The sequence below is a fragment of the Heteronotia binoei genome, chromosome 4 (genome assembly GCF_032191835.1).
Source record: "Heteronotia binoei isolate CCM8104 ecotype False Entrance Well chromosome 4, APGP_CSIRO_Hbin_v1, whole genome shotgun sequence".
Classification (NCBI taxonomy): Eukaryota; Metazoa; Chordata; class Lepidosauria; order Squamata; family Gekkonidae; genus Heteronotia; species Heteronotia binoei.
In genome coordinates this window covers 130,896,680-130,922,343 of record NC_083226.1, presented here as the reverse complement: position 1 = coordinate 130,922,343, position 25,664 = coordinate 130,896,680, and the positions used below count along the sequence as shown (strand labels likewise).

Genomic DNA, 25,664 nt, shown 5'->3' with positions numbered 1-25,664 from the left:
TCCACACTTCTTTCTTGCCATGCACCAATAATTAATCTGGTCTTGGAGTATATATTTGACTCTGTTTTGGTTTCATACACAAATATTTCTGAAATTGGAATAAGACATCAGTTCTGTAGTTAAGACACTATCTGATTTAGAACAAACCAATCTTCTTCTGGTGGCCATCTGTCAGTTGCTGCAATAGAGTCAACACCTGTACAGACATGACCTGGGAACATTCTCACATTTAAGACTAACAACAAGTCTTACAGAATTAACCTTTGTTGGTCTTAAAGGTGCCACAAGATTCAAGCTTTGTTCTATTGCTTCAGACAAGCATGGCTACCGACCTGAAAGTTTTACATGAGTTATTTCATGCACATAAGAGCCCTGTGGTGCAGAGTGTTAAAGCTGCAGTACTGCAGTCCTAAGCTCTGCTCATGACCTGAGTTCGATCCCCGGCGGAAGCTGGGTTTTCAGGTAGCCAGCTCGAAGTTGATTCAGCCTTCCATCCTTCCGAGGTCGGTAAAATGAGTACCCAGCTTGCTGGGGGGAAAGTGTAGATGACTGGGGAAGGCAATGGCAAACCACCCCATAAAAAGTCTGCTGTGAAAACGTGAAAGCAACGTCACCCCAGAGTCAGAAACAACTGGTGCTTGTGGAGGAGACCTTTCCTTCCTTTCCCTTCATGCATGTGCATGCCTTTAGATTTGTGTTTCTTCCTACATGCTGACTAAAATACAGTAGTAGTAGAAGCAGAAGCAGTCGTGAGAAATGGTTCTGTGACTGAACAAATGGCCACTTGAAGAATATCAGTTATAAGTGGGCTACCTCTCTGTCCCTTTGTGGTCACTCTTGCACTGCTGGGAGCCTAGCAAATTCTGTTTTTTGGAAGAACATATGCTTTCTTCATAACCAATGACACACCCTTTAGTTTCCTTGTTTGGGACACCATAACAAAGACAACAGATGAATTCCATGCAATATATATTAACCCTTTTTTTTCCCGTGGCCCAGTTATTTTTACACTTCTCCTTCATTGCCCACTAAAATTTGGGGATGGAGCCAGGGGACTTTGGGGGTGGAGCCAGGAATTATGTCATTCCCTGTGGTGTCAAGGACCAAATCATGTCACTTCCTGGACACACTGAATCAAAACTCCACCTTTTCCTGTGATGTCACTTCCAGGGCACTCCCCCAAACCTGCCTCTTCTTCGGAGGTAAATTCATTTTCAGAAAAATCTCTGAAATTCATGCTGAGCCAAAATGGGGGTGGAAAGTGGGCGGTCCTCTCTTTTCACCCCCACACCTGCATGCACCTATCTGTTTGTGTATTCTTCTCCAGCTTGCAAGCACTCCTAATGCCCATGTTCAATTGCCTGCACTACCTACACATCCCTTCCTCAACAGCACTGGCCAGTGTATGCAGTTGGGAGTGCTGTTGCCATTGCCATCAGGAATGCCAGCACTGTGTACCATCCACACTGGGCCCTAGCAGCTACTCTACCTCAAAATATGCTGTCACATTTAGTAGGCCCTTCCTTCAGCTGCTACTACTGGAACCCTGCCTCGCTACAACCAAGCTTGCTTGGTTTCAAGAAAATCTTTCAACAGTTATTTTTCATACTTTTCTTTGGTTGAAACACTGGGAAATTGCTGTGAAAGGTGGCAGAGAATTGTACTGCAGTTAATGAATTAATTTCAAGTTATATGAATTCCATACAAGCTTTTCTGCAGTTATCCCAAAAGGATATTTATGAAGGACTTGCAGCTTTCTTACTGGCTGTGTTTCCCATACCTTTAAAAGCAACCTGTTGTTCAGATACTTAGCCAGTGAACTACTTTCATTCTTTTTAATATCTACAGGAGGAGTTTAATTTTGGTGTCAGACAGCTGTTAAAAGCAGGACTAGTAAAATGGTGCCAAGTTCATAGTACCATCTCTTCCAATGCTGTTGAGATATACCACAGTAATCTCCAATAATCTCCTTCTGCCCCACACCTCTTACTCTCACTCAATCACACAGAAATCTCATAGAAGGCCACCTGGCTAGAACTGGGGGTGCCAACTTTTCATTGGCAGAGCTACTATGTCTGCAACAACAGTATGATGAAGAAAAGTTTCATCCAGTAAAAATGAAAAGAAAGAAAGAGAAAGGAAAAGAAAGGGAAAGAATTAGATGGAAGGAAAGGAAAAGAAAGACATGGAAAGAAAGAACATAAACGTAAGAGGAGCCATGTTGGATCAGGCCAGTGAACTATCCAGTCCAAAATTCCCTCATACAATGCCCCAGAAGCACCAGAATGTCCACCAGTGGGGCCAGGGCACTAGAAGCACTATAATATGATGGAAGGCTTAAAGATGGTGGCTAAATGAAAAAAAACTGTGTCGTCATAGATGATTTTAACTACCCGCAGATTGATTGGGTCAATGTGTGTTCTGGTCAGGTGAACGAGACTGAGTTTCTAGATGCTCTCAATGACTGCTATGGAGCAGATGGTCACAGAATCTACCAGTGGTGGGGCAATTCTGGATTTGGTCCTAAGTAATGCCCAAGACCTGGTGAGAGATGTAAAAGTGATCGCACCACTTGGGAGCAGTGACCATAACGTTATTGATTTCACTATTTGTATAAATAGGGAGTTGCCCCAAAAGACCAGCAGAACCACGTTTAACTTTAAAAGGAGATGTGGAGGCATGTGAAGAGGAAACTGAAAGGAAAGGTAAATACAGTCAAAACCCTTGGGGAAGCTTGGAGGCTATTTAAAACTACAATCCTAGAAGCACAGATAAAATATATATCACAAGTTAGGTACAAACAGGTATAAGAGAAGGCCTGCATGGTTAGCAAACAAGGTAATGGAAGGTATAAAAGGTAAGAAGGACTACTTTAAGCGGTGGAAAGCTAGTCCAAGTGAAATTAATAAAAGGGAACACAGGCAATGGCAAATCAAATGCAAGACTGTGATCAGGCAAGCAAAAAGGGACTATGAGGAGCATGTTGCAAAAAACATAAAGACCAACAATAAAAATTTCTTCAAATATATTAGAAGCAGGAAACCAGCCAGGGAGGCAGTGGGGCCCTTGGATGACCAAGGGGTCAAAGGATTACTGAAGGAGGATAGGGAAATGGCTGAGAAGCTAAATGAATTTTTTGCCTCCGTCTTCACTGTGGAAGATGAGAAGTGTTTGCCTGCTCTGGAACCACTTCTATTGGAAGGGGTGTTGAAAGATCTGAGTCAGATTGAGGTGACAAGAGAGGAGGTCCTACGACTGATGGACGAATTAAAAACTAATAAGTCACCAGGTCCGGATGGCATACATCCAAGTGTTCTGAAAGAACTCAAAGTTGAACTTATGGATCTCCTGACTAAAATATGTAATCTTTCATTAAAATCTGCCACCATTCCTGAGGACTGGAAGGTAGCAAATGTCACCCCATCTTTAAAAAGGGTTCCAGAGAAGATCCGGGTAACTACAGGCCAGTCAGTCTGACTTCAATACCGGGAAAGTTGGTAGAAACCATTATCAAGGACAGAATGCGTAGGCACATTGATGAACACGAGTTATTGAGGAAGACTCAGAATGGGTTCTGTAAGGGAAGATCTTGCCTCACTAACCTGTTACATTTCTTTGAGGGGGTGAACAAACATGTGGACAAAGGAGACCCGATAGATATTGTTTACCTTAACTTCCAGAAAGCTTTTGATAAAGTTCTTCATCAAAGGCTCCTTAGTAAGCTCGAGAGTCATGGAGTAAAAGGACAGGTCCTCTTGTGGATCAAAAACTGGCTAATTAATAGGAAGCAGAGAGTGAGTGTAAATGGGCAGTCTTTGCAGTGGAGGACGGTAAGCAGTGGAGTGCCGCAGGGCTCAGTACTGGGTCCCATGCTCTTTAACTTGTTCATAAATGATTTGGAGTTGAGAGTAAGCAGTGAAGTGGCCAAGTTTGCGGATGACACTAAATTGTTCAGGGTGGTAAGAACCAGAGAGGATTGTGAGGAACTCCAAAGGGATCTGTTGAGGCTGGGTGAGTGGGCGTCAACGTGGCAGATGAGGTTCAATGTGGCCAAGTGCAAAGTAATGCACATTGGGGCCAAGAATCCCAGCTGCAAATACAAGTAGATGGGGTGTGAACTGGCAGAGAGTGACCAAGAGAGAGATCTTGGGGTCGTGGTAGATAACTCACTGAAAATGTCAAGATAGTGTGCGATTGCAATAAAAAAGGCCAACACCATGCTGGGTATTATTAGGAAGAGAATTGAAAACAAATCAGCCAGTATCATAATGCTCCTGTATAAATCGATGGTGCAGTCTCATTTGGAATACTGTGTGCAATTCTGGTCACCGCACCTCAAAAAGGATATTATAGCATTGGAGAAAGTGCAGAAAAGGGCAACTAGAATGATTAAAGGGTTGGAACACTTTCCCTATGAAGAAAGGTTAAAACGCTTGAGGCTCTTTAGCTTGGAGAAACTAAAGGGGTGACATGATAGAGGTTTACAAGATTATGCATGGGATGGAGAACGTAGAGAAAGAAGTACTTTTCTCCCTTTCTCACAATACTAGAACTCGTGAGCATTCAATGAAATTGCTGAGCAGTCAGATTAGAACGGATAAAAGGAAGTACTTCTTCACCCAAAGGGTGATTAACATGTGGAATTCACTGCCACAGGAGGTGGTGGCGGCTACAAGCATAGCCAGCTTCAAGAGGGGGTTAGATAAAAATATGGAGCAGAGGTCCATCAGTGGCTATTAGCCACAGTGTGTGTATATATATATCTGCGCGCGCGCACGCACACACACACACACACACACACACATATATATATATATATATAGTCGAGGACCTGTCTACCTTAGGGACCGTCTCTCCCCATATGAGCCTCAGAGAGCACTGAGGTCAGCTGGAAAAAACTTGTTGACCACCCCCGGACCAAGAGAGGTGAAGCTGCAATGCACCCGAAATCGGGCCTTCTCCTCTGTAGCCCCGAACTTATGGAACCAACTTCCAGAGGAAATGCGGGCCCTGCGGGCCCTTGAACAATTCCGCAGGGCCTGCAAGACTTTCCTCTTCCGACTGGCTTTCGCTGACGAGGAAAGTAATTGCTAATGAGACCACCATCATAATAAAGAACAAATAGCAATAGCATTAACATTTTTATTAAATTAATTAATTTTAAACCTATTAGAATTTTTAATGTTGAATGTAACCTGTCTCTGTATAATGGAATGTTACTGTTAGCCGCCCTGAGCCTGCCTCGGCGGGGAGGGCGGGATATAAATATTTTTGGCCACTGTGTGATACAGAGTGTTGGACTGGATGGGCCATTGGCCTGATCCAACATGGCTTCTCATGTTCTTAAGCCTTCCCACTGTTGCTTCCCCCCCCTCCCAGCACCAAGAATACAGACAGAGCATCACTTGCAGGAAAAGAAAGGGGGGGTGCGCAAAGAAAAAAAAGCCTTCCTCACCATCAGATGACCCCAGGCAGCAAAAATTCTGCCCAGGGGTCGTTTGGTAAAAAAAAAATAGCTACTGGAATGTCCACTCCTCGCCCCTCCCAGCAGAAAAAACACACTCTTCTTTTCCGCCCAGGCCTTCCGGGGAAATCTCCCGAAAAGAATGTACTGCAAGGTACATGAAAGCTCATACCTTGAAGAACACTTCATGGGTCTAAAGTGCCAGTGGATGCCAGGTTTTCTCTCAAACACTGGAAGCGGTGGAGAAGGAACGAGAGACAGCCCGGCTCCTCTCTGCACAACAAAGGGATGGGGCGGGGCTAGCTTTGGCTTTTCTTGTGACCCAGTAGTGAGGCTTCCGTGGAACGGTATCGGGTCAAGACCCTGCAAATGGGAAACACTGAGGTAGACTATGGAAGCCCATCAGACAATTTATAGTATGAATTCCATGCAGTATATACTATCTCTGTAAGGGTAGACTATGGAAGCCCATCAGACAACTTATAGAGTTTTCTTTCTCTACTATCTTTAGGAAACAAAAATGAGAGCATAATATATTGAGCTAGTTAGAAGCCTGAAACACCTTTACGGTGAACACTGCATCTTGTCTCAAGACAAATACAGCTGGAGGAAACACTAAAATGCCAGTGCACTCAACCCAGTTGTTCGGCCTGCAGAAGTAATTGCCGTAAGGAAAACTGTTTTATGAATTAAAAGCCAGAGACTGGTGTAGTGGTTAAAAGCAGAGGACTCTAATTCGGGTTTGATTCCCCACTGCTTCACATGAAGCCTGTTGAATGGTCTTGGGCCAGTCACAGTTCTTTCAGAACTCTCTCAGCCCCACTTACCTCACAAGTGCCTATTGTGAGGAGAGAAAGGAAAGGTCCACTGTGCAAGCACCAGTCATTTCCGACTCTGGAGTGACGTTGCTTTCACGGCAGACTTTTTTTTTTTTTACAGGGTCACCTACACTTTCCCCCCAGCAAGCTGGGTACTCATTTTACTGACCTTGGAAGGATGGAAGTCTGAGTCAACCTGGAGCCGGCTACCTGAAAACCCAGCTTCTGCCAGGGATCGAACTCAGGTCTTGAGCAGAGTTTAGGACTGCAGTACTGCAGCTTTAACACTCTGTGCCACGGGGCTCTTAGGTGAGGAGAGGAGGGGTAGGTTATTATAAGTTACTTTGAAACTCCATAGGATAGAGCAAAGTGGAGTATAAAAACCAAATCTTCAAAGCATTTCTTCATTAGTTACAAAAGAGCTAATGACAATCTCCAGGCAGTCATAGATTCAATGATGCCCTTAAGTCCTCAAAGCTTTTATGATCACCAGGTTCAACATTCTACCTTTAGCGATGCTTTAAGGTAAATTTTTGAGAACTCTTTACCAGGAAAGATAATGCCCATGTAGGGCTAGGGTTCCTGAATTTTTATCTCATGTCTTGAGAATTGTAGCCGAGTTGTACTTTCTGATATATATACTTACATTAACTGGCTTTGTAGCATTTTAGATTGTTTAGTGTATGTACCACATGCCTAATAAAGGTTCTCAGCTCCTGCTGTCCTGGCCAATCATGGGCTGGCTTCTTTTGCAGCTCGGTTTACATAGCGCTGCAAGAGGAGGCAGTCCCAGCTGAGCTATGGTGAAGTCATCCAGAAAGCATATAAAGGGACTGCAAGCCCTTTAAACATCTTTGGAGTTCTCCAAACCACGCAGTCATATCGCTTGGAGAAGGCATTTAAAGGGACTGTGATACCTTTATTGGGATCACTACTGCACCTTTCTTAAATCTTCTTTCGCGAAGTCAAGCCGAGAGAGATCCCTTTATATGCCTTTTCAATTCTCCATTATACGCTATGGTATACATAGGATATAATGGAGCTGGATAAAATTGGGTTTCTATAATATTTCCCAAATCCAAATATCATACCCACATATCTTTGAGACCGCCTCTCCCAGTATGTCCTCTGAAGGGCATTAGGATCAGCCAATAAGAACTTTCTGGTGGTCTCTGGCCCAAAAGATATCCCAGGCTGACCTCAACCAAGTTCAGGATCTTCTCCACCCTAGCCTCAACCTGGTGGAACTTTCTGAGTGACATTGTTAGATCTATTAAAAGTTTAGCAGGGTATACAAAGCAGAGATGTTCCACCAGGCCTTTGGTTGAGGCCAGTGAGTTTTCCACATCTGCCTGGCACCCTCCCATGATTGAATGAATTGCCATCTTGTTTTAAAGTGTTTAAAAATTTCTGAATTTTTAAAAATATTGTGAGTTTATGGTTTTTAACTTGTTTTTATATGGTATTGAGCCAAACTGTTGTAAACTGCTCTGAGCCCCACACAAGTGGGAGAGATTATTAAAAAAAAAATGAAAAGGTATTGGGATTCAGGAATACCAGGAAATACCAATATTTGGGGGGTTCAAAATACCCAAGCCTGAAAAATACATTTTTTTGCACACCTTTGGGTTGTGGTGACCCATTCTAATTGGCTATCAAGCAGGTAAAATGCTTCTGCTTGCTATGTGGCATCAGCAGATGCCTATTCAAACAACAAGAAGAAGAAGATATTGGATTTATATCCCGCCATCCACTCCGAAGAGTCTCAGAGCGGCTCACAATCTCCTTTACCTTCCTCCCCCACAACAGACACCCTGTGAGGTGGGTGGGGCTGGAGAGGGCTCTCACAGCAGCTGCCCTTTCAAGGACAACCTCTGCCAGAGCTATGGCTGACCTAAGGCCATTCCAGCAGGTGCAAGTGGAGGAGTGGGGAATCAAACCCGGTTCTCCCAGATAAGAGTCCGCACACTTAACCACTACACCAAACTGACTTCTATTTCTGCAGGAAGCAATACTACTGAATCATTCAGGATTTATCATTACAGATTTGAAACGCATGGCTTCTGTCAAGTACTTTTCATGTAAATCTAATGACCCTTCTTTTTAGTTACAAAGTAAAGTTCTGACATCCCTTACTCAGAGTTGAATCCATCAGTTTTAAGTAGGGAATGTCACCTGACAGTTCTACCTTGTACATGTTCTCAAGATGGCTTGTATCAAGGCAACATTGTCCAGGCTGCCACTAATACAGTGGTTGGTTAGAAGAGAACTGAGTGGAAGATTTTTAAAAGGTCTTTTGGAAAGAATTGGGAGGGGGAGTCATTTTCTTAGGATAAAACTCTAGAATGCTTTGAAGCTGCCTTTCCCACTACTGTGACAGCAGGTACCATGAATAATAGGCAGGTCCGTAGCCATGGGGTGGAGGGGTAATTTGGGGGCAATGCCCCCCACAGAGAAATGTCGCCTCCACAGAAAAAATCCAAAAGAATAATTTTTAAAAATGTAAGATGAGCATGGGGTTTCCAAAATGATTTTGGGCAGAGTCGAAAACTTCAGTCTCATTTTTTTTCCTGGGCAGGAAATAGGTTTTTAAAAATGTAAAAATAAAATAATAAAACATAAAATTGCAAACTGCAAAAGAGAGAGTCAGAGATTCCACCCCTCCCCGACTAACATAGGCAAGGAAGCCAGTAGTCACAGTAGTCACAAGGGCTGCAGGCGGGGGAGCTGTTCTGTCAGCAGCTACCAACTCTCTTATTTTTCTCCTAACTCCTCTGCCCCACCACCCAAAATTTTCAAAATATCAATGTACATAAGCAATGCCAAACTCCTAAGTTAAGAATATGCCTTAAATATACTCTAGCCAAATCAGTGGGGCTTAAACAATTTTGTTTAGTAGTCACAGGCTGAGAGCAGGTTGTGAAAATAACGGGATGTTTGGTTCACGTTAAATAAGCCAGGGAAATGTAGCCTCTGGCAATTCATCTAACTGCAGCAGATGGATAGATGCCAGAAGCTAAACCCTTAGTTTACAACCCACTTTGTCTTAACTAGTTAAAAACAAAACCAGAGGATAGGAATAAGCATAATTTTTTTTTAGCAAAAGGTAAATGAATACACCAAAAGAAAAAAGCAGCCAAGCCACTCCTCCATATTGCCCAAAGTCAGTTCATCCGGGGATCCCTCTTCCATTATTTTGTACTTACCTTCTGTCTGCAGACCCATGGTGGTGTGTATGTGGGGCGGGGAAGGACCGACCAGAAAATTCTCATCCTGTGAACCTAACACTTGCTCATGGTACCGTGGATTTCACCCATAATAAACCGAGTTCCATGAAAGATCCACATGAGGACTAGTACTGTTTAACATTCATAATGGAGACTCAAGGAAATAGTAAAGTGGCAAAGTTAGAGGTGAAATTATAAGTTGACTCAACAGCTGCAAAGTTCCCTCTCTTAGAGGTACTCCAAGGCAAATAGTTCATCTCATGGCAAAATTGTTCCTAGGTGTTACTCAAGTGCAAATGAGTGAAAGCATGATGGAACACTTCCACTAGCTATCCTACACTTGCAACCTGGAAAGGCAATCCAAAAAGTAGAGTTGCATGATGAATTCTTGAGTGATTTCCTATGAGGGGGGGGAAGAGTAAAAAGCCCTGGTCTCTCTTTAAAAGGCAAATAAATTGAAATTAAACTGGGGCATGATGAAGATCTATGGAATTAATAACATAAACCTTTCCTTTAATAATAGCAATACTGCAGGAACAAGTTGAACCAGGTCTACTCAGACGTAAGCCTCATTTTATCCAATGATGCTTACTTCCAGGAAAGTATTCTTACGACTGCAGCCTAAGTTAACCAAGATATGATTGGCAGACAACTGCTAAAAAGCACAATTCCAAACAGTAACAGGCACAAAAGAATTTACGAGAAAACTTTATTGACCATCTTAAAAGATTCAGAAAGAATTTTATGATCTTGGTCTCTCCTTTTTGCCTTTGTACAAGGCTAACAGAGAAACATTTGCTACTTTGACAACCTTGAAACGAACTCCAGGAATGTCACCAACAGCATGACCCTTCCGGCCAAAGCCAGCTACCAGAACCTCGTCGTTCTCCTGTAATTAAACAATAAAATGTCAATTTATACTTATACTGATATGAACTAGTGTATATGTATATATATTCTACACCAGTGTTCCCCATTTGCAGGGTTGTGACCAGGTACCGGGGCCATGGAAGCCTCACTACCGGGTCACAGGAAAAGCCAAAGCTAGCCCCGCCCCATTCCTTTGTTGTGCAGATAGGAGCTGGGCTGCCTATCCTTCCTTCTCCCCCGCTCCCAGTGTTTGAGAGAAAAGCTTGCATCCACTGGCACTTTAAACCCATGAAGTTCTTCAAGGTATGAGCTTTCATGTGCCTTGCAGTATGTTCTTTTGGGGAGATTTTCCTGGGAGGCTTGGGCGGCAAAGAAGAGTGTGTTTTTTTTCAGCTGGGAGGGGCAGGGAGTGGGCATTCCAGTAGCTATTTCTTTTACTAAACGAACGTTGTGCAGAATTTTTACTGGCTGGGGTCATCTGATGGTGAGGAAGGCTTTTTTTTCTTTGCGCCCCCCCCCTTTCTTTCCCTGCAAGTGATGCTCTGTCTGTATTCTTGGTGCTGGGGGGGGGGAGCAACAGTGGCAAGGCTTCTAGTGCCCTGGCCCCACTGGTGGACATTCTGGTGCTTTTTGGGCATTGTATGAGGGAATTTTGGACTGGATAGTTCACTGGCCTGATCCAACATGGCTCCTCTTATGTTTATGTTCTTTCTTTCCATGTCTTTCTTTTCCTTTCCTTCCATCTCATTCTTTCCCTTTTTAATTTTTATTGGATGAAACTTTTCTTCATCATACTGTTGTTGCAGACATAGTAGCTCTGCCAATGAAAAGTTGGCACCCCCAGTTCTAGCCAGGTGGCCTTCTATGAGATTTCTGTGTGAGTGAGTGAGAGTAAGAGGTGTGGGGCAGAAGGAGATTATTGGAGATTATATCTCAACAGCATTGGAAGAGATGGTACTATGAACTTGGCACCATTTTACTGGTTCTGCTTTCAACAGCTGTCTGACACCAAAATTAAACTCCTCCTGTAGATATTAAAAAAGGATAAAAGTAGTTCACTGGCTAAGTATCTGCACAACAGGTTGCTTTTAAAGGTATGGGAAACACAGCCAGTAAAAAAGTTGCAAGTCCTTCATAAATATCCTTTTGGGATAACTGCAGAAAAGCTTGTATGAAATTCATATAACTTGAAATTAATTCATTAACTGCAGTACAATTCTCTGCTACCTTTCATAGCAATTTCCCAGTGTTTCAACCAAAGAAAAGTAGGAAAAATAACTGTTGAAAGATTTTCTTGAAACCAAGCAAGCTTGGTTGTAGCTTGAGGCAGGGTTCCAGTAGTAGCAGCTGAAGGAAGGGCCTACGAAATGTGACAGCATATTTTGAGGTAGAGCAGCTGCTAGGGCCCAGTGTGGATGCTACAGTGCTGGCATTCCTGATGGCAATGGCAACAGCACTCCCAACTTCATACACTGGCCAGCGCTGTTGAGGAAGGGATTTTTAGGTAGTGCAGGCAATTGAACATGGGCATTAGGAGTGCTTGCAAGCTGGAGAAGAATACACAAACAGATAGGTGCATGCAGGTGTGGGGGTGAAGAGAGAGGACCGCCGACTTTCCACCCCCATTTTGGCTCAGCATGAATTTCAGAGATTTTTCTGAAAATAAATTTACCTCTGAAGAAGAGGCAGGTTTGGGGGAGTGCCCTGGAAGTGACATCACAGGAAAAGGTGGCGTTTTGGTTCAGTGTGCCCAGGAAGTGACATGATTTGGTCCTTGACACTACAGGAAATGACATAATTCCTGTCTCCTGGCTCCACTCCCAAATTTTAGTGGGCCACGAAGGAGGAGTGTAAAAATAACCGGCTATGGGAAAAAAAAGTTTGGAAAACCCTGCTCTACACAACTTTGAGCCCTGGTTCCTGGCAGAAAAGCAAGACCTAAATATTTTAAAATAAACTTGGTTCTTTGGGAAAAAAAACAACTCCTCCTGGTATTAACGATGCACACTTGCTTGGTACTGATCTATCACCAGTTCTTAAACAATCTTAGAGCAGTACAGGAAGAAAGGCAGCCCCAACATTTGTAGTACATGGCCCTAGAAAACTTAAATTGTATGCCTTACATAAGAGTTATGATGGGATCCGACTCACTTCATTGTATTTCAGGGCAACAGTGCAAAAATCACAAGTGTTACGTCAAATACATCAGTAGAGTTAGTTCAGATTAAAACTTCTTTTAAACAAAATATTCTTATTGTTTTTCACAGTTTGTGAAATGCAGAGTGAAGCTCAAACCTCTACTTGCCGCCTTCTCCAGGGCTATCACTGTAAAAAGTTCTGGAACAGGCTGGCATAGTTCTAACTCCCCTGTAGGAAGTGATGCAGACTATTTAAGGCTCTAAAAGTTAAACAACTTAAACTGAATCCCAAAACATATAGGCAGCCCATGTAAATACTCTAAGACCAATGTTACAATGCAAACATCAAATGCCTAAGAGATAACATCACTTGCAAAACCATTTGTAAGTGGCCTTTATAAAGTAAAAAGTAATCCAGCCTTAAAGTCAAAGTAGCATAGATCAGCAAAGGGCATCATTTTATGCACCAGGTATAACAGAAAGAAGATACTTCTGGCAACAATGCTGATCTACCTGTTCATCAATAGAATCAAGTCCAAAGCTTTCTGCCAACGATAGGGCTACCTCAGTCAAAAATGGCAATGTCTCCAGATTATCAGCTTTTCCAACCAGCATTGTCTCTATCTTAGTGGGATTCGGCTTCATTTTGCTTCCGTTAGGCTCCTTACCAAGGCATCTAGGTTGACAGTGATAGCTCCTATACCCTTCTGAAATAGCACTCACCTTCTTGGAGAAGTGAGCCCCTAAAACTGTCCAAACCCATCCCTGTACAGTCATAGGTTGTTTGTCCATTAAGACAACTCAGAGGCTTAAATCATAATTTATTATAACATTGTTATGAGGTGGTGGTGAGGATAAGCTTTCATGAGCTTATTGTGGCATAAGCTCTTGTGAGCCAGATTCTGCTTGTCAGATGCATAGTTACATGCAGTTGGTAGAGCTGCCGGATTAGCCTAATAGTTCATGCAGCTGATGAACTAGGCTCTGTCTCATCACAACTTATACCAAACTAAATTAGTTGGTCTTTAAGGTGTCACAAGGTACACTTTACCCCCATTTCTGACATTTTCAGAACAATGAGATGTACTAGTGAAGAACTATTCTTTATGTATAGTTCTTCTGCAGAGCTAGTAAGTATTTACCTCAATGAAGTTCAAACAACCATCATTCGGAACAAAAGCTGTTATTTTCTTGCCATTCTTGATGAGCTGGACTCTGACACACTTTCTGATGGCAGAATTTGGCTGCTTAGCCTCTACACCACTAAAATAGAAACAATAAAGATGCACATGTGTTTACTGTCACAACTATGGTCGGGACAACCACATTCATTGAAGTTAGATGCGTATTTTGCAGAAATAACAAACCTAACTAGTACTATCAAAAGGAATACCCATGTACATGCACCTCCTAGATTCATTCAAGTGAGAAACTGTTCAAGAGATGATAGTTGTGAAAGAAGTCCCTAAGTATTATTTAATATAACTGAACCCTTCAGTAGAGGTCCACAAGTGTCAATGTTCCTTTAAGATATATAAACTTTACATGTTTTTTCTTTACAAGAAAAAGTTATGTAATTTCAAATGAAGAGACTGACTCCACTAACTATTATTTCTTCCTTTTATTGGTTTTTATTCATTTTATTGCACAGGCAGTACAAAATTACCAAATAAAAAAATCTAGAAAGTCAGTTAAGCTGAGAGCTGCAATTTTCTAGTGCTAGCCCTGCTAAGGTTTCCTTATTATTAGATGCTAAAAAAGCAATAGGTATTAATGTATTTGTAATCACAGATACTTAAGATGCATTTATATTGCCAGTTCAATTGTATGGTGCAACACTCTTTACAGGAACTGGGATACATTCTTTCTGTCAAAAGTAATGCCACGAAGAATTACAAAATGAAACTCACACTTTTTCCAGGACAATTCCTTTGGCATGGGAAGCTCCCCCAAAGGGGTTGGCCTTCAGAGCAGTGCCCAGGTGAGCCTTCTTGTACTGCTTGTCATGCCACTTCTGGTCTCGGCGGTGACTACGCAGCTTCCTTGCAGTACGAAGCCCACGACACTTACCTAAGAACCAGTGCATTCGAAAATATTATGATAACAGCATATAAACTCACAGAATTTAAGTGCCTCAATCCAACTATTCCAACCCTCTTTTATGCAGTATAAAAAGATTCAAAACAACCAACATGCTAGATTCAAAACAACCAACATGTCATGGTAATCTGAGTGCTGTTGAGTTGTCTGTTTTAAAATGTTTTAATTGCATTTTATTGTTTTATTATATGTTGTATTCCGCCCTGAGCCCTATGGGGAATGGACGGAATAGAAATTTACTAAAATAAATAAAATAGCTAACAATTAACCTGCCACTTCATGAAATGCCTTCGAAATACAAAATCTGGTTGTTCCAAGAGAACCACAGCTACACCACTGAAAACAACAGGTTAAAAAAAAGAATACTATATAAAGGCATTACAAACAAAACAGGTTATGCATAAAAGCTTCCTCTGGGCAAGAAAGAGAACTTCTCTCATGCTTCTGCTATGTCACTTCTTGTGTTTTTAGTATTTTAATATAATTTTTCAGTGCAAATCTGAGAATGGGCCATTTAAAAAGTCTCTATAGACAGCTTATCTGAGCTATGAGAATCACTTGTTTCTCTGCTTCATGTTCTTCTGGTGTAGTGGAATGCACTGCCCATTTGTGCGTGCAGTGATTACTGCTTTGGATTAAAACCTGGGTTGGGGCTCATGGTGGCTTTGGACTCCTCACTCTCTGCTAAGAACGTCACATACTCACTTCCAGCAGGACCCCCACCACTGATCCTCCCTGCTCCCCACTACAGCTCAAGTAAGCTGTGGGAGGAAACATGAAGGCAAAAATGGTATCTTGTGCCTCAATTTCTACATCTTCACTTGACCAGATCCTTCTACTAGTTGCCAACAACCAGCTGCCAACTCTAGCTCTTTTTGGGCCTGGCACATCTCACTGAGTAATTATGGGGATAAAACTGGGTAGAAGAGGAACGTATGATCACCACTTTGTGATCTTTAAAGAAATAATACAAATGAATACCGTAATTTTAAGAAACACAAATGATTTGATGATCCACTAACAATACACGTGTATTCTCTTTATCCAAAAAGAAGCCATATCAAACGAGAGAAAGGTAGGTAAAATTTTGCTCACACCGCCTTTCCACTATTGGACTACCACCACGTGGTCACTAACACCTCATCGCAATAGCCTGGTATTCTGAAAGGAGAATGCTTTCGAGGACACTACAGAAATCAGGCTGGCGGCTGAAGCAGATTTTCGCCTCGATTCCTCTCAGCCCTCGTGCCTGAACGAGGCACTAGGTTGTCCTCCGTCACACTGAGGCCTGTCTCCATGCAAGCTGTCCGCGTGGCTCCCTCCTCCAGAGGGCGAGAAACGCCAATTATTGGGAAAGGAGGAGCATGTGGCGCATTCAGATACATAAGTCGCCTTTCCCACATGGTCGCTGTTGTCGCGGTCTCCGCGCTTTCCCCCAACGGGGGCCTCCCCAGCCAGAGCCACTCACCCATCCTGCCGATCGCCGAGCCCGAAGAGGCAAAAGAAAGACCCACAATTCAGCGCGCTACAGTCTCCCCGCCCCAAGGACCTGCTTCGCGAGGGTGGCTGACTAACTGAGTGCCTGGTCAGAGAAGCATTACCCGTCGTGCATCATCCAATTGAGCGATGCATTGTGGGAGTCGTAGTCCACAATTTCCCAATCTGTAGGCGGACGACGGATGTTCTCAGCTCTGCGTGAGTGATACGCAAGAGAAGTTTCTGCCCAATGTGTCAAGCCAGAGATAGAAGGGTTTTTTAATGCCTAAAAATCATCTGCAGCTCTCACTAGCATTTCCAGTGTTACATGGAACTGGATGTCGTTTTAATTCCCCCCCTCCCCCCCGTTGATACTAAATTTGAGGTGTCGGTGAAATTATTCCACATGTATCACTGATAGGGTACTACTCTGGTCCGCTCAGTCATCTCGGTTAAGAGTCAGGCGCGGCGAGTTGTCCTGCGGGGTCCTCCAAGGCTGCACGGAGGGAACGTGGGGGCTTGTGGGTCTTTCTCTGGGAAGCGGTGCGGCAGCATGGGTGAGTGGCAGGAGGGAGGCGCCTGCGCTGTAGGCGATGGGTGCGGGTTGGGTCTAGTGCAGCGGAAAGCTGCTCCTGCCTGTGATAGTTTGGCAGGGGTGGGCGAGACGGCGGAAGCTTGGAAGCGGTGAATAGGCATTCCTCTTCTGCCAGTGGTGGGTTCTTTCTTCAGATGTTTCTTCGCATAAACGGCTCCATGTGATTTTATAAGGTACCAGGGAGAAATTGTAGATTTATCTGCTATTGACTGATTTAAGATCGTAACAAAAATAAATCTGATGGATGCTTGTCCAGGGACACATTTTTTTTTTTAGTCGTTAAGGTGTTGCAGGGCTCCTGTTTTATTACATTACAGAGATATTACTCTGTTGGCTGATCGTGTTGTGTAAGCGTCTCATATTTGCAGGTTGGTTGTGGTTCACATAACAGAGAACACAGAAAGTGATGCTGCATATAAAGTATGAAGGGACATTTCATCACCTTGGGCTTCTGCTTCTTCACTTTCCTTATTGTGTAAACCAGATTTTGTCAGTTTTGTCTCTCTTTTTGCTTTCTAGGTAAGTGCCGTGGGCTTCGTACTGCCAGGAAGCTGTGCAGTCATCGCCTACAGCGCAGGCGCCTCCCTCCTGCCACTCACCCATGCTGCCACACCGCTTTCCAGAGAAAGACCCACAAGTCCCCACGTTCCCTCCGTGCAGCCTTGGAGGACCCCGCAGGACAACTCGCCGCGCCTGACTCTTAACCGAGATGACTGAGCGGACCAGAGTAGTACCCTATCAGTGATACATGTGGAATAATCGCGGGATCAAAAATGGCATGACAAACAGTACAAAAAGGCTTACCTGGGCACTGCTCTGAAGGCCAACCCCTTTGGTGGTGCTTCTCATGCCAAAGGTATTGTCTTGGGAAAAGTGTAAATGACACCTTGACAAAAGGGTCTGCGAATTCTAACTTTTTGCCTCCCGTAGTAAGGACTTCAGGTCATCTTAGTGCAGTATACTTCTACCATGTTATTTTTACTATATGTTTATCTTGTTCCTTATCCACATAGCTTATTGCATATGCTTCCAGTTCCAAGCATCTGTAAAATTAGGTCTTTCTAATTCCTTTGATATCATTGTGAATTACGATGTGAATTGCTGCATTTATAAGGTACAGATAACAATTTTGGAATCCAACTCTATTTATATTTACTTATACATCATTCTGTTGAATTCAATGGGATGTATTCAAAAATAAAGATTCGTAGGTTACAGATAACAATTTGATTGTTGCATTGTTATATCAGCATATTGTCCACAAAATCACCTATTAGTCTAGTTTAAAAAGGGAGGCTGGTGCAGGTCAGAAGCGGTTGTTTGTCTGTAATATTTTTTCAGATTTAATACATATAATTTACCTTAAGTAAAAGTAAGATTTTCCCCTTGGTTTTTCCCTGTATATAATTAAGGCTTAGAGTAAGTTGCATTGAATTCAGGATACTTCTGAGCAAGAATCCATACATTTATTTAAATCTGTATTATAAATAGTGTTCTTTGTGTCCAGCACTATGCCAGCGTTACTTTTTCTAAAACACCACTATTGGAAGGATTTTGTGTTAAAGTCTTGGGTTTTCATTTTAGTCTTAAGACAAATTTAAGTCCCAGCTGTGATCACAGTTTTGAATATGGATAATTATGTATTACTAAACTCAATTTGTGGAAATATTTCTCATAACGAGAGCTCTCTTTTCACTTTGTGTGTTTCAGTGGCATGGAGGCCAAGCCAAATTCAGCCATCAGGAGATGTGTCAGAGTCCAGCTTATAAAAATGGCAAGAAAATAGCAGCTTTTGTTCCTAATGATGGTTGTTTGAATTTCATTGAGGTAATTCCCATTTGGAGAACAATTAAGAATAGTGTTGGTTAAGATATAGTACTTTTAAGTTCAAATGAGGGAAAGTGATATTTTTGGTTGTGTAAATGTGGTGAATAAGCATTCCTTGTTTTCTTTTTATATAGAATGATGAAGTCCTGGTAGCTGGCTTTGGTCGGAAGGGTCATGCTGTTGGTGACATCCCGGGAGTTCGCTTCAAAGTTGCCAGTGTTTCTCTATTAGCTTTGTACAAAGGCAAGAAAGAGAGACCAAGATCGTAATTCCTGTGATGCTGCTTAAGTCTCTAGTAATCTTCATCTAACAAAGGGCTTCTATGGACTGTTGTATAATTGTGTAGTTTTTTTTATAACATGGAGGAATTATCCTGTAAAGAACTGACTATCTTGAGCAGCTTGGGTTATATGAATCTTCTGAATGGACTCTCACATCCTGATTGCAAACTTATTTAAAGTAGCCCCAGTGAATTCACTGAAGCCTATTGACTAGTAGATACATATAGCATTGCAGTCTAACAGTGCAATCTGCGCAGAATAGGGTAATTTTCTATAAGATTGCACCATAAATTGCAAAAGACTATTTTTTAACCAAAGAAATAAAACTAATTTAAATCTCAAAATATTAATGAGCTTTAAAGAAATATTGAACTGTGAAAAGACACAGAACCATATCAGTTTCGTTAACTGTGTAACTGAAAGGGTGGAAGAATTTCTGTCAGTAGGAAAACGCTGGAAAATTTAAGCTCATACATGAGTCTTGCAGCAATCATAGAGGCTTGATGTGATGTATTCCCATTGATTAGTTTAAAAATGTGATGTAGTTTATGTTGTTCTATTAAAACCTGTGAGATTTGATGCAGGAGTTGACTTGGTGAGTAATTCCTGACTGTAGAGCCATGCATGAAGATTTCTTTTAAATTTTTAGTTAATATTCATATGCTGAGGTTATAATTTAAGAGAATTTGAGACTGGGAGCAATCTGATTATACAAATGGGTTTATTCAGTCAGACAGTCTAATCCAGCTTCAGAGGATATCTACAGCAGTTAAGTATTCTGATCTATGTTTGTCCTGGGTTCCTAGTGGTATTCTCCATGTATTACAGCACTGGTTGGATGACGTTAAACACTTAACAGGTGCCAGTCCTACTCAGTGAATGACTGAATGGGACAGAATACTATTGTATCTGGTAAAGTAGAGTCCAGTTTTGTATTGACAGAGCCAGAAGACCTGGCTCTATCAACCTCAGGCATAAGGGGTTTTTTAGATCCCATTTATACCCTGCCTTTTTCTCCAGTGGGTGCACAAAGCAGCTTAAATCATTCTTCTCTCCTCCAGTTCATCCTCAGTAACCCTGTGAGGCAGATTCAGGTAGGTAGCTGTGTTGGTCTAAAGCATTAGAACAAAGTTTAAGGCCAGTGGTACTTTTAAGACCAACAAAGTTTAATTCTGGGTATAAGCTTCCACGTGAATGCATACTTCATCAGATGCACACAAAAGGTTATACCCAGAATTAAACTTAGTTGGTATTAAAGGTTCCTGTGAAGCAGGTTAGGCTGAGAATGAGTGACTAGCCCAAGGTCCATCAGCAAGCTTCTGTTGTAGTGTAGGGATTGGAACTTGGATCTCCCAGATTCTAGTTCAGCAAGCAGTAAGATAGTCCCATAAGTGTAGCTGGCCTTACTTGGGTACAGCACATTTTGTGCAGTATTTGGAATGAATTTAACTAAGTGAGATGAAAATACAGTGGAGGAAGCATATGCATGTGAAGAAGACATTGGATTTATATTCCACCCTCCACTCAAGAGTCTCAGAGCGGGTCACAATCTCCTTTATCTTCCTTCCCCACAACAAAGGTGAGTGGGGCTGAGAGAGCTCTCCCAGAAGCTGCCCTTTCAAGGACAAGCTCTGTGATAACTATGGCTGACCCAAGGCCATTCCAGCAGGTGCAAGTGGAGGAGTGGGGAATCAAACCCGGTTCTCCCAGATAAGAGTCCACACACTTAACTACTACACCAAACCAGCTCTGGAGATGTTAGCTAGCATCTTTCCAGCTGCCAGGTTTGAACATCATTTACTAACACCTATGTGAGGCTGTGTTCCTTAAACACATTTGTTCCCTGAGCCAACAGCATTTACAAGTGGAAACCCACAAAGACTTGCAGGAGGCATCTTATTTCACCCTCCTCCACTGTTTCCTCTTTTTTCTAAAAGCCCCCATAGCATCATGAGTGCTGGGGACCCTGCAGAGGAAGTTGAGCCTGCAGAAGAAACTGTGCCCCTGCCACCTGCACCAGTGCCTCTGCCTCCTGCTGGAGAAGATCCCAGCCCCCCTGCCTCGCCCTCTCGGGTGGCGTGTGTGCGTGACCGCCTCCGTCAGGACCTCAGGGATCGGAGGAGGGCGGCACGCTCACAAGCAAGACGCGCCCTGAGTTTTGAGAGGATTCTGGCCCTTCTAAGAGCAAGGATGCTTGAGTTGCAACAGGATCCTGGCTGCCTCTCTGAGCCAGCAATTAGCCCAAATGGGCAACAGCCAGCAGAGGGCAATATAGCTCTAGGCTTTGGGAGGAGGCTTTGTGGAAGCAACTAGTCATCTCCCTGACGTTCTAGCCTCCACTCCGGCTTGACTTTGGTTTCTGGACTCCCTGACTTTGGCTTGTGACTTCTGGACTCCCTGACCTCAGCTTCTGGACCTTGGACCTGCGATACTTGTACAGTGATTTGGATTTGGCGCCTCGGACCCTCCTGCTTACTGGCTACAGACCTCGGACTGCCCCTGGACTTTGCCTGACCTGGCCCCAGCCGTGACACATAGCATCCGTCCCTTTCCTGTTTCCAGCCAGTTTGGTGTAGTGGTTAAGTGCATGGACTCTTTTCTGAGAGAACTGGTTTGATTCCCCACTCCTCCACTTGCACCTGCTGGAATGACCTTGGGTCAGCCATAGCTTTTATAGGAGTTGTCCTTGAAAGGGCAGTTGCTGTAAGAGCTCTCTCAGCCCCATCTACCTCACAGGGTGTCTGTTGTGGGGGAGGAAGATATAGGAGATTGTGAGCCACTCTGAGTGGAGGGCAGAATATAAATCCAATGTTGTCGTCTTCTACAGAAATAAGTTCCCATTAGGGTTGTGGGCTCCAAATTGCAAATTCCTGGAGATTATGGGGTGGAGCCTTGGAAGAGCAAGGTTTTGGGATGGAAGTGAACTCAGCAAGGTATAATGCCACAGAGTCCACCCTCCAAATCAGCCATTTTTTTGAGGAAACTGATCTTTGTCACCTGGATAGCAGTTGTCATTTTAGGTGATCTCCAGTGCTTCACTCCTAGGCTTTACTCCTGGAGTTTCCTAATGTGAAGTTGTCAACTCCATTTCCTCTCCACTCAACAGCCAACCTACCTTTATTTGCTGTTGTATGGTGCCAGCCACAAGACCAGGCCTTGCATCTTAGGGGATCCTCAATAACTTGTGGGGGAGTGTGTCATTTTCCCCTGTATTTCCTCCTAATACTATTTCCTCTTTCTCCCTGTTAGCCTCCATATCCTCTATCTTTTACCTGCCTCATTCTCTCCTCAGCTATTAACTAGCCTACCTCCTTTTTGTCTCACATTTTCGGCTATATTTATTATTTAGTTACTTTATTTACGCTCCACTTTTCTCCACAATGGGGACCAAAGCAGCCTACATTATTCTCTACTCCTTTTTATCTGCACAGCAACCATGTGATGTAGGTTGGACTGAAAACATGTGATTGGCTCCAAATCACACAGTCAGGCCTGCTTGAGTCATGCAAAGTTTAGTGATATCAAGTCACCCAGGGGTTGCTGTCAAGCCTAGGATTGCCATGGGACCTGGAGATCTCCCAGAATTACAACTGAATTCCAGACAACAGATCTATCCCCTATGGAGAAAATGCCTGCTTTGGAGAATGGACACTATGGCCTTCTCAGACTCCACCACAAGATCTTCAGGATTTTCCTAACAGAGTTCCCAAAAAACCTGGAGCTGGCAAACCTAGCCAGGCTGAGCTCCAATCAGTCCTATCTCTAAGGTCAAAATGTGCCTGGAAAGGGCCCTCCCCCTCTCCCCTTTAACTGACTGAACCAGCTTTAGGATGCTATGGTTGCCTAGCAACAGCCACTGTGATAAAAGCTACAGAACTCCTTTTGTCATTTTTGGATTTTTTAACACCCCCCCTCCCCAATGTATTTCTTTTCAAATGTTAATTTTTTTCCTGCAAACCTAGGGCACTTTTCAAGTTTGTAGAAATATTATTCTTGCCTGTTCACAGCTCCGATCACCAGATTTAAGTATTAAAAGATTGGCCAACTTCACTATTAGAATACAAGACAAGTGGGGACCTGCAAGAAAAGTGGTAGTGGCCATCCCATTCCCCCACCTTTGCATCTTCTTCCCCCACTTCTTTCCATCTCTCTTTCTTCCTCTTCTCTTTCTATCTTTCTCTGTCTCTTTCCCTTATGCTCACTGTGACATCAGTGGCAGCAGTGACTTTCACTGCCACCTGTCTGCTCAGCAGCCCCCCCCCCCGCAATCAACAGCAGCAGCACTACCTTTACTGACCACCAATGTTCCTTCTAAGTTGCAGAGTTGTGTGAGCAAAAATTCTACTTTGTGAGCTACTGGCATTAAAGTTGTGATCTACAGCATAAATTAATTTGCTCTGGGGCCATTTTTCCTGAGCCAAGACAAAAATGTGTGATCTGGAGGCTAAAAATCTGTGAGATAGCTCACAATAACTCAGCTTAGAGGGAACACTGCTGACCACCCACCTCAGCAGCTTTCCCCAGGTTCCTCTCCCCACAGAAAGCAACAGCAGTAGTGACTCTACCATCTGCCTGACAGCTTCCCCACTCACCATCACATCAGTGAGTCTCCTGACAGCTCCCCCTACCCCCCAACAGCATCAGCAACCTTCCCACCTGCAGCTTCCCTGCCTCACACAAACTTTGTGTTTGGGCAGGACTTAACCCCACCCAATGTATTTCCCTCCTCTTACCATTACCCCTCCCCATTACTGCTGCTGTTCCCAGCCTTTGTAACTGGACCTGCTATGGCACTCTCCCTCCATTGCCACTGCTGCTGCTCCTGAGCCAGAGAGGAGGTATGGTTTTTATGTTGCTTGCACATGTAGACAATATTTTTATTTTGGGGGAGATTTATACCCCCCTACACCATTTAATTTTTTAAGGATCTCAGATTTTTCATGCAATCATGAGGGTTTGCCAAAGTTTGCAGAAAGATATGTTCTTTCTCTGTGTCCCCTATCCATGCCCCCATCCATCCACCCTCAGATAGGGTGCACACTAGGGAAATAGTATATAGTTTTATTTAGCAAATTTCTATGTCCCTCCTTCAGGGAAACTGCCTGAGTGCACTGATAAAATAAAACATTTAAAAAGGCTTAAAATCCAGCATTAAACCCCAAGCACAGCATAAGAATATAAACTATTGAGCAGCTTAAAATAACACTTTTCAGACTAAAGCACTAAAAGGGTGTTGAAAGACTGCTTAATTAAAAGCCTGTGTGAACAAAAGCATTTTGGCCTGGCACCTAAAGAGAGCAGTGTCAGTGCCAGGCAAGCATCAAGCAGAAGCACGTTCCATAAATGATCTGCTACTACTGAAAAAGTCGAGGGTCCAGTCAGCAAATGGGCTGGACGATATGGGATTTAGCATAAAGAGCATCAGTGTTCTACTATGTATCTATTCAAGTGGTAGGGAGCTAAATAATTCCACAGATGTAAAATAAAGTTCTTGATGTATCCCCTTATAGAAACAGCCCTTATATTGCAATCCTTGACTTTTCCCTGTGATGAGAAATTGAACTGGGTCCCCAGAACATGGCCCCAGAGCAGCAAACATAACTTTGAGTTCTTAGGACAGAGCAAAGAGACAGGATGTTTAACTTGCTACTAACTAACCTGTTAGAGTTCTTTGGGGGGGGGGGGGGGGTGAACAAACGTGGACAAAGGAGACCCAATAGATATTGTTTACCTTGACTTCCATAAAGCTTTTGATAAAGTTCCTCATCATCAAAGGCTCCTAAGTAAGCTCAAGAATCATGGGGTAAAAGAACAACTCCTCTTGTAGATCAAAAACTGGCTGATTGATAGGAAACAGTGACTATAAATGGGCAATTTTCTCAGTGGAGGGTGGTGAACAGTGGGGTGCCACAGGGCTCAGTACTGGGTCTGGTGCTTTTTAACTTGTTCATTAATGATTTGGAGTTGGGAGTAAGCAGTGAAGTGGCTAAGTTTGTGGATGACACTAAATTGTTTAGGGTGATGAGAACCAGAGAGGCACTCCAAAGGGATCTGTTGAGGCTCGGTGAGTGGGTGTCAACATGACAAGTGAGGTTCAACATAGCCAAGTGCAAGGTAATGCACATTGGGGCAAAAAATCCTAACTATAAATACAAATTGATGGGGTGTGAACAGGAGGAGACTGAACAAGAGAGAGATCTTGGGGTCATGGTAGATAACTCACTGAAAATGTTGAGATAGTGTGCGACAGCAATAAAACAAGACCAGTGCTATGCTGGGAATTATTAGGAAGGGAACTGAAAACAAATCAGCCAGTTTCATAATGCCCCTATAGAAATCGATGGTGTGGCCTCATTTAGACTACTGTGTACAATTCTGGTCACCGCACCTCAAAGAAGATATTATGGCATTGGAAAAAGTCCAGAAAAGGGTAACTAAAATAATTAAAGGGTTGGAATACTTTCCCTATGAAGAAAGGTTAAAATGCTTGGAGCTCTAGCTTGGAGAAAAGTCAATTGAGGGGTGACATGATAGAGGTTTACAAGATTATGCGTGGGATAGAGAAAGAAGTACTTTCTCCCTTTCTCACAATACAAGAACTTTTAGGCAGTCAATGAAATTGCTGAGCAGTCGGGTTAGAACGGATAAAAGGAAGTACATCTTCACCCAAAGGGTGATTAACACATGGAATTCACTGCCACAGGAGGTGGTGGTGGCTACAAGCATAGCCATCTTCAAGAGGGGAATGGATAAGCATATGGAGCAGAGGTCCATCAGTGGCTATTAGCCACCGCGTATTGTTGGAACTCTCTGTCTGGGGCAGTGATGCTCTTTTCTTGGTGCTTGGGTATGAGGTCTTCTAGTGTCC

At 43.1% G+C, this 25,664-nt stretch overlaps 2 protein-coding genes across 4 annotated transcripts; one reads left to right on the top strand and one right to left on the bottom strand.

The window, feature by feature from the left end:
- Positions 1-10,204: 10,204 nt before the first annotated feature.
- LOC132569549 (small ribosomal subunit protein uS12) lies at positions 10,205-16,291 on the bottom strand. The gene is made up of 4 exons (XM_060235742.1): positions 16,086-16,291; positions 14,428-14,587; positions 13,660-13,780; positions 10,205-10,398 (listed from the first exon to the last, which is right to left on the bottom strand). Exons 1-4 carry the CDS (start codon positions 16,087-16,089, stop codon positions 10,252-10,254), a joined length of 432 nt encoding a protein of 143 aa, XP_060091725.1. The 5' UTR covers positions 16,090-16,291; the 3' UTR covers positions 10,205-10,251.
- A 381-nt stretch (positions 16,292-16,672) lies between these two features.
- LOC132569548 (small ribosomal subunit protein uS12-like) lies at positions 16,673-19,379 on the top strand. Of its 3 annotated transcripts, none has more exons than XR_009555273.1 (4): positions 16,673-16,805; positions 17,208-17,544; positions 18,399-18,515; positions 18,650-19,379. XR_009555273.1 is itself a non-coding variant. In XM_060235740.1 (3 exons), the coding sequence occupies exons 1-3, from the start codon at positions 17,536-17,538 to the stop codon at positions 18,782-18,784; spliced, it is 261 nt and encodes an 86-aa protein (XP_060091723.1). In that variant the 5' UTR covers positions 17,213-17,535; the 3' UTR covers positions 18,785-19,379. The 3 variants fall into 3 exon arrangements, 1 of the variants encoding a protein (XP_060091723.1); XR_009555272.1 differs by having other exon boundaries at positions 16,680-16,861; XM_060235740.1 differs by lacking the exon at positions 16,673-16,805 and having other exon boundaries at positions 17,213-17,544.
- Positions 19,380-25,664: the final 6,285 nt, after the last annotated feature.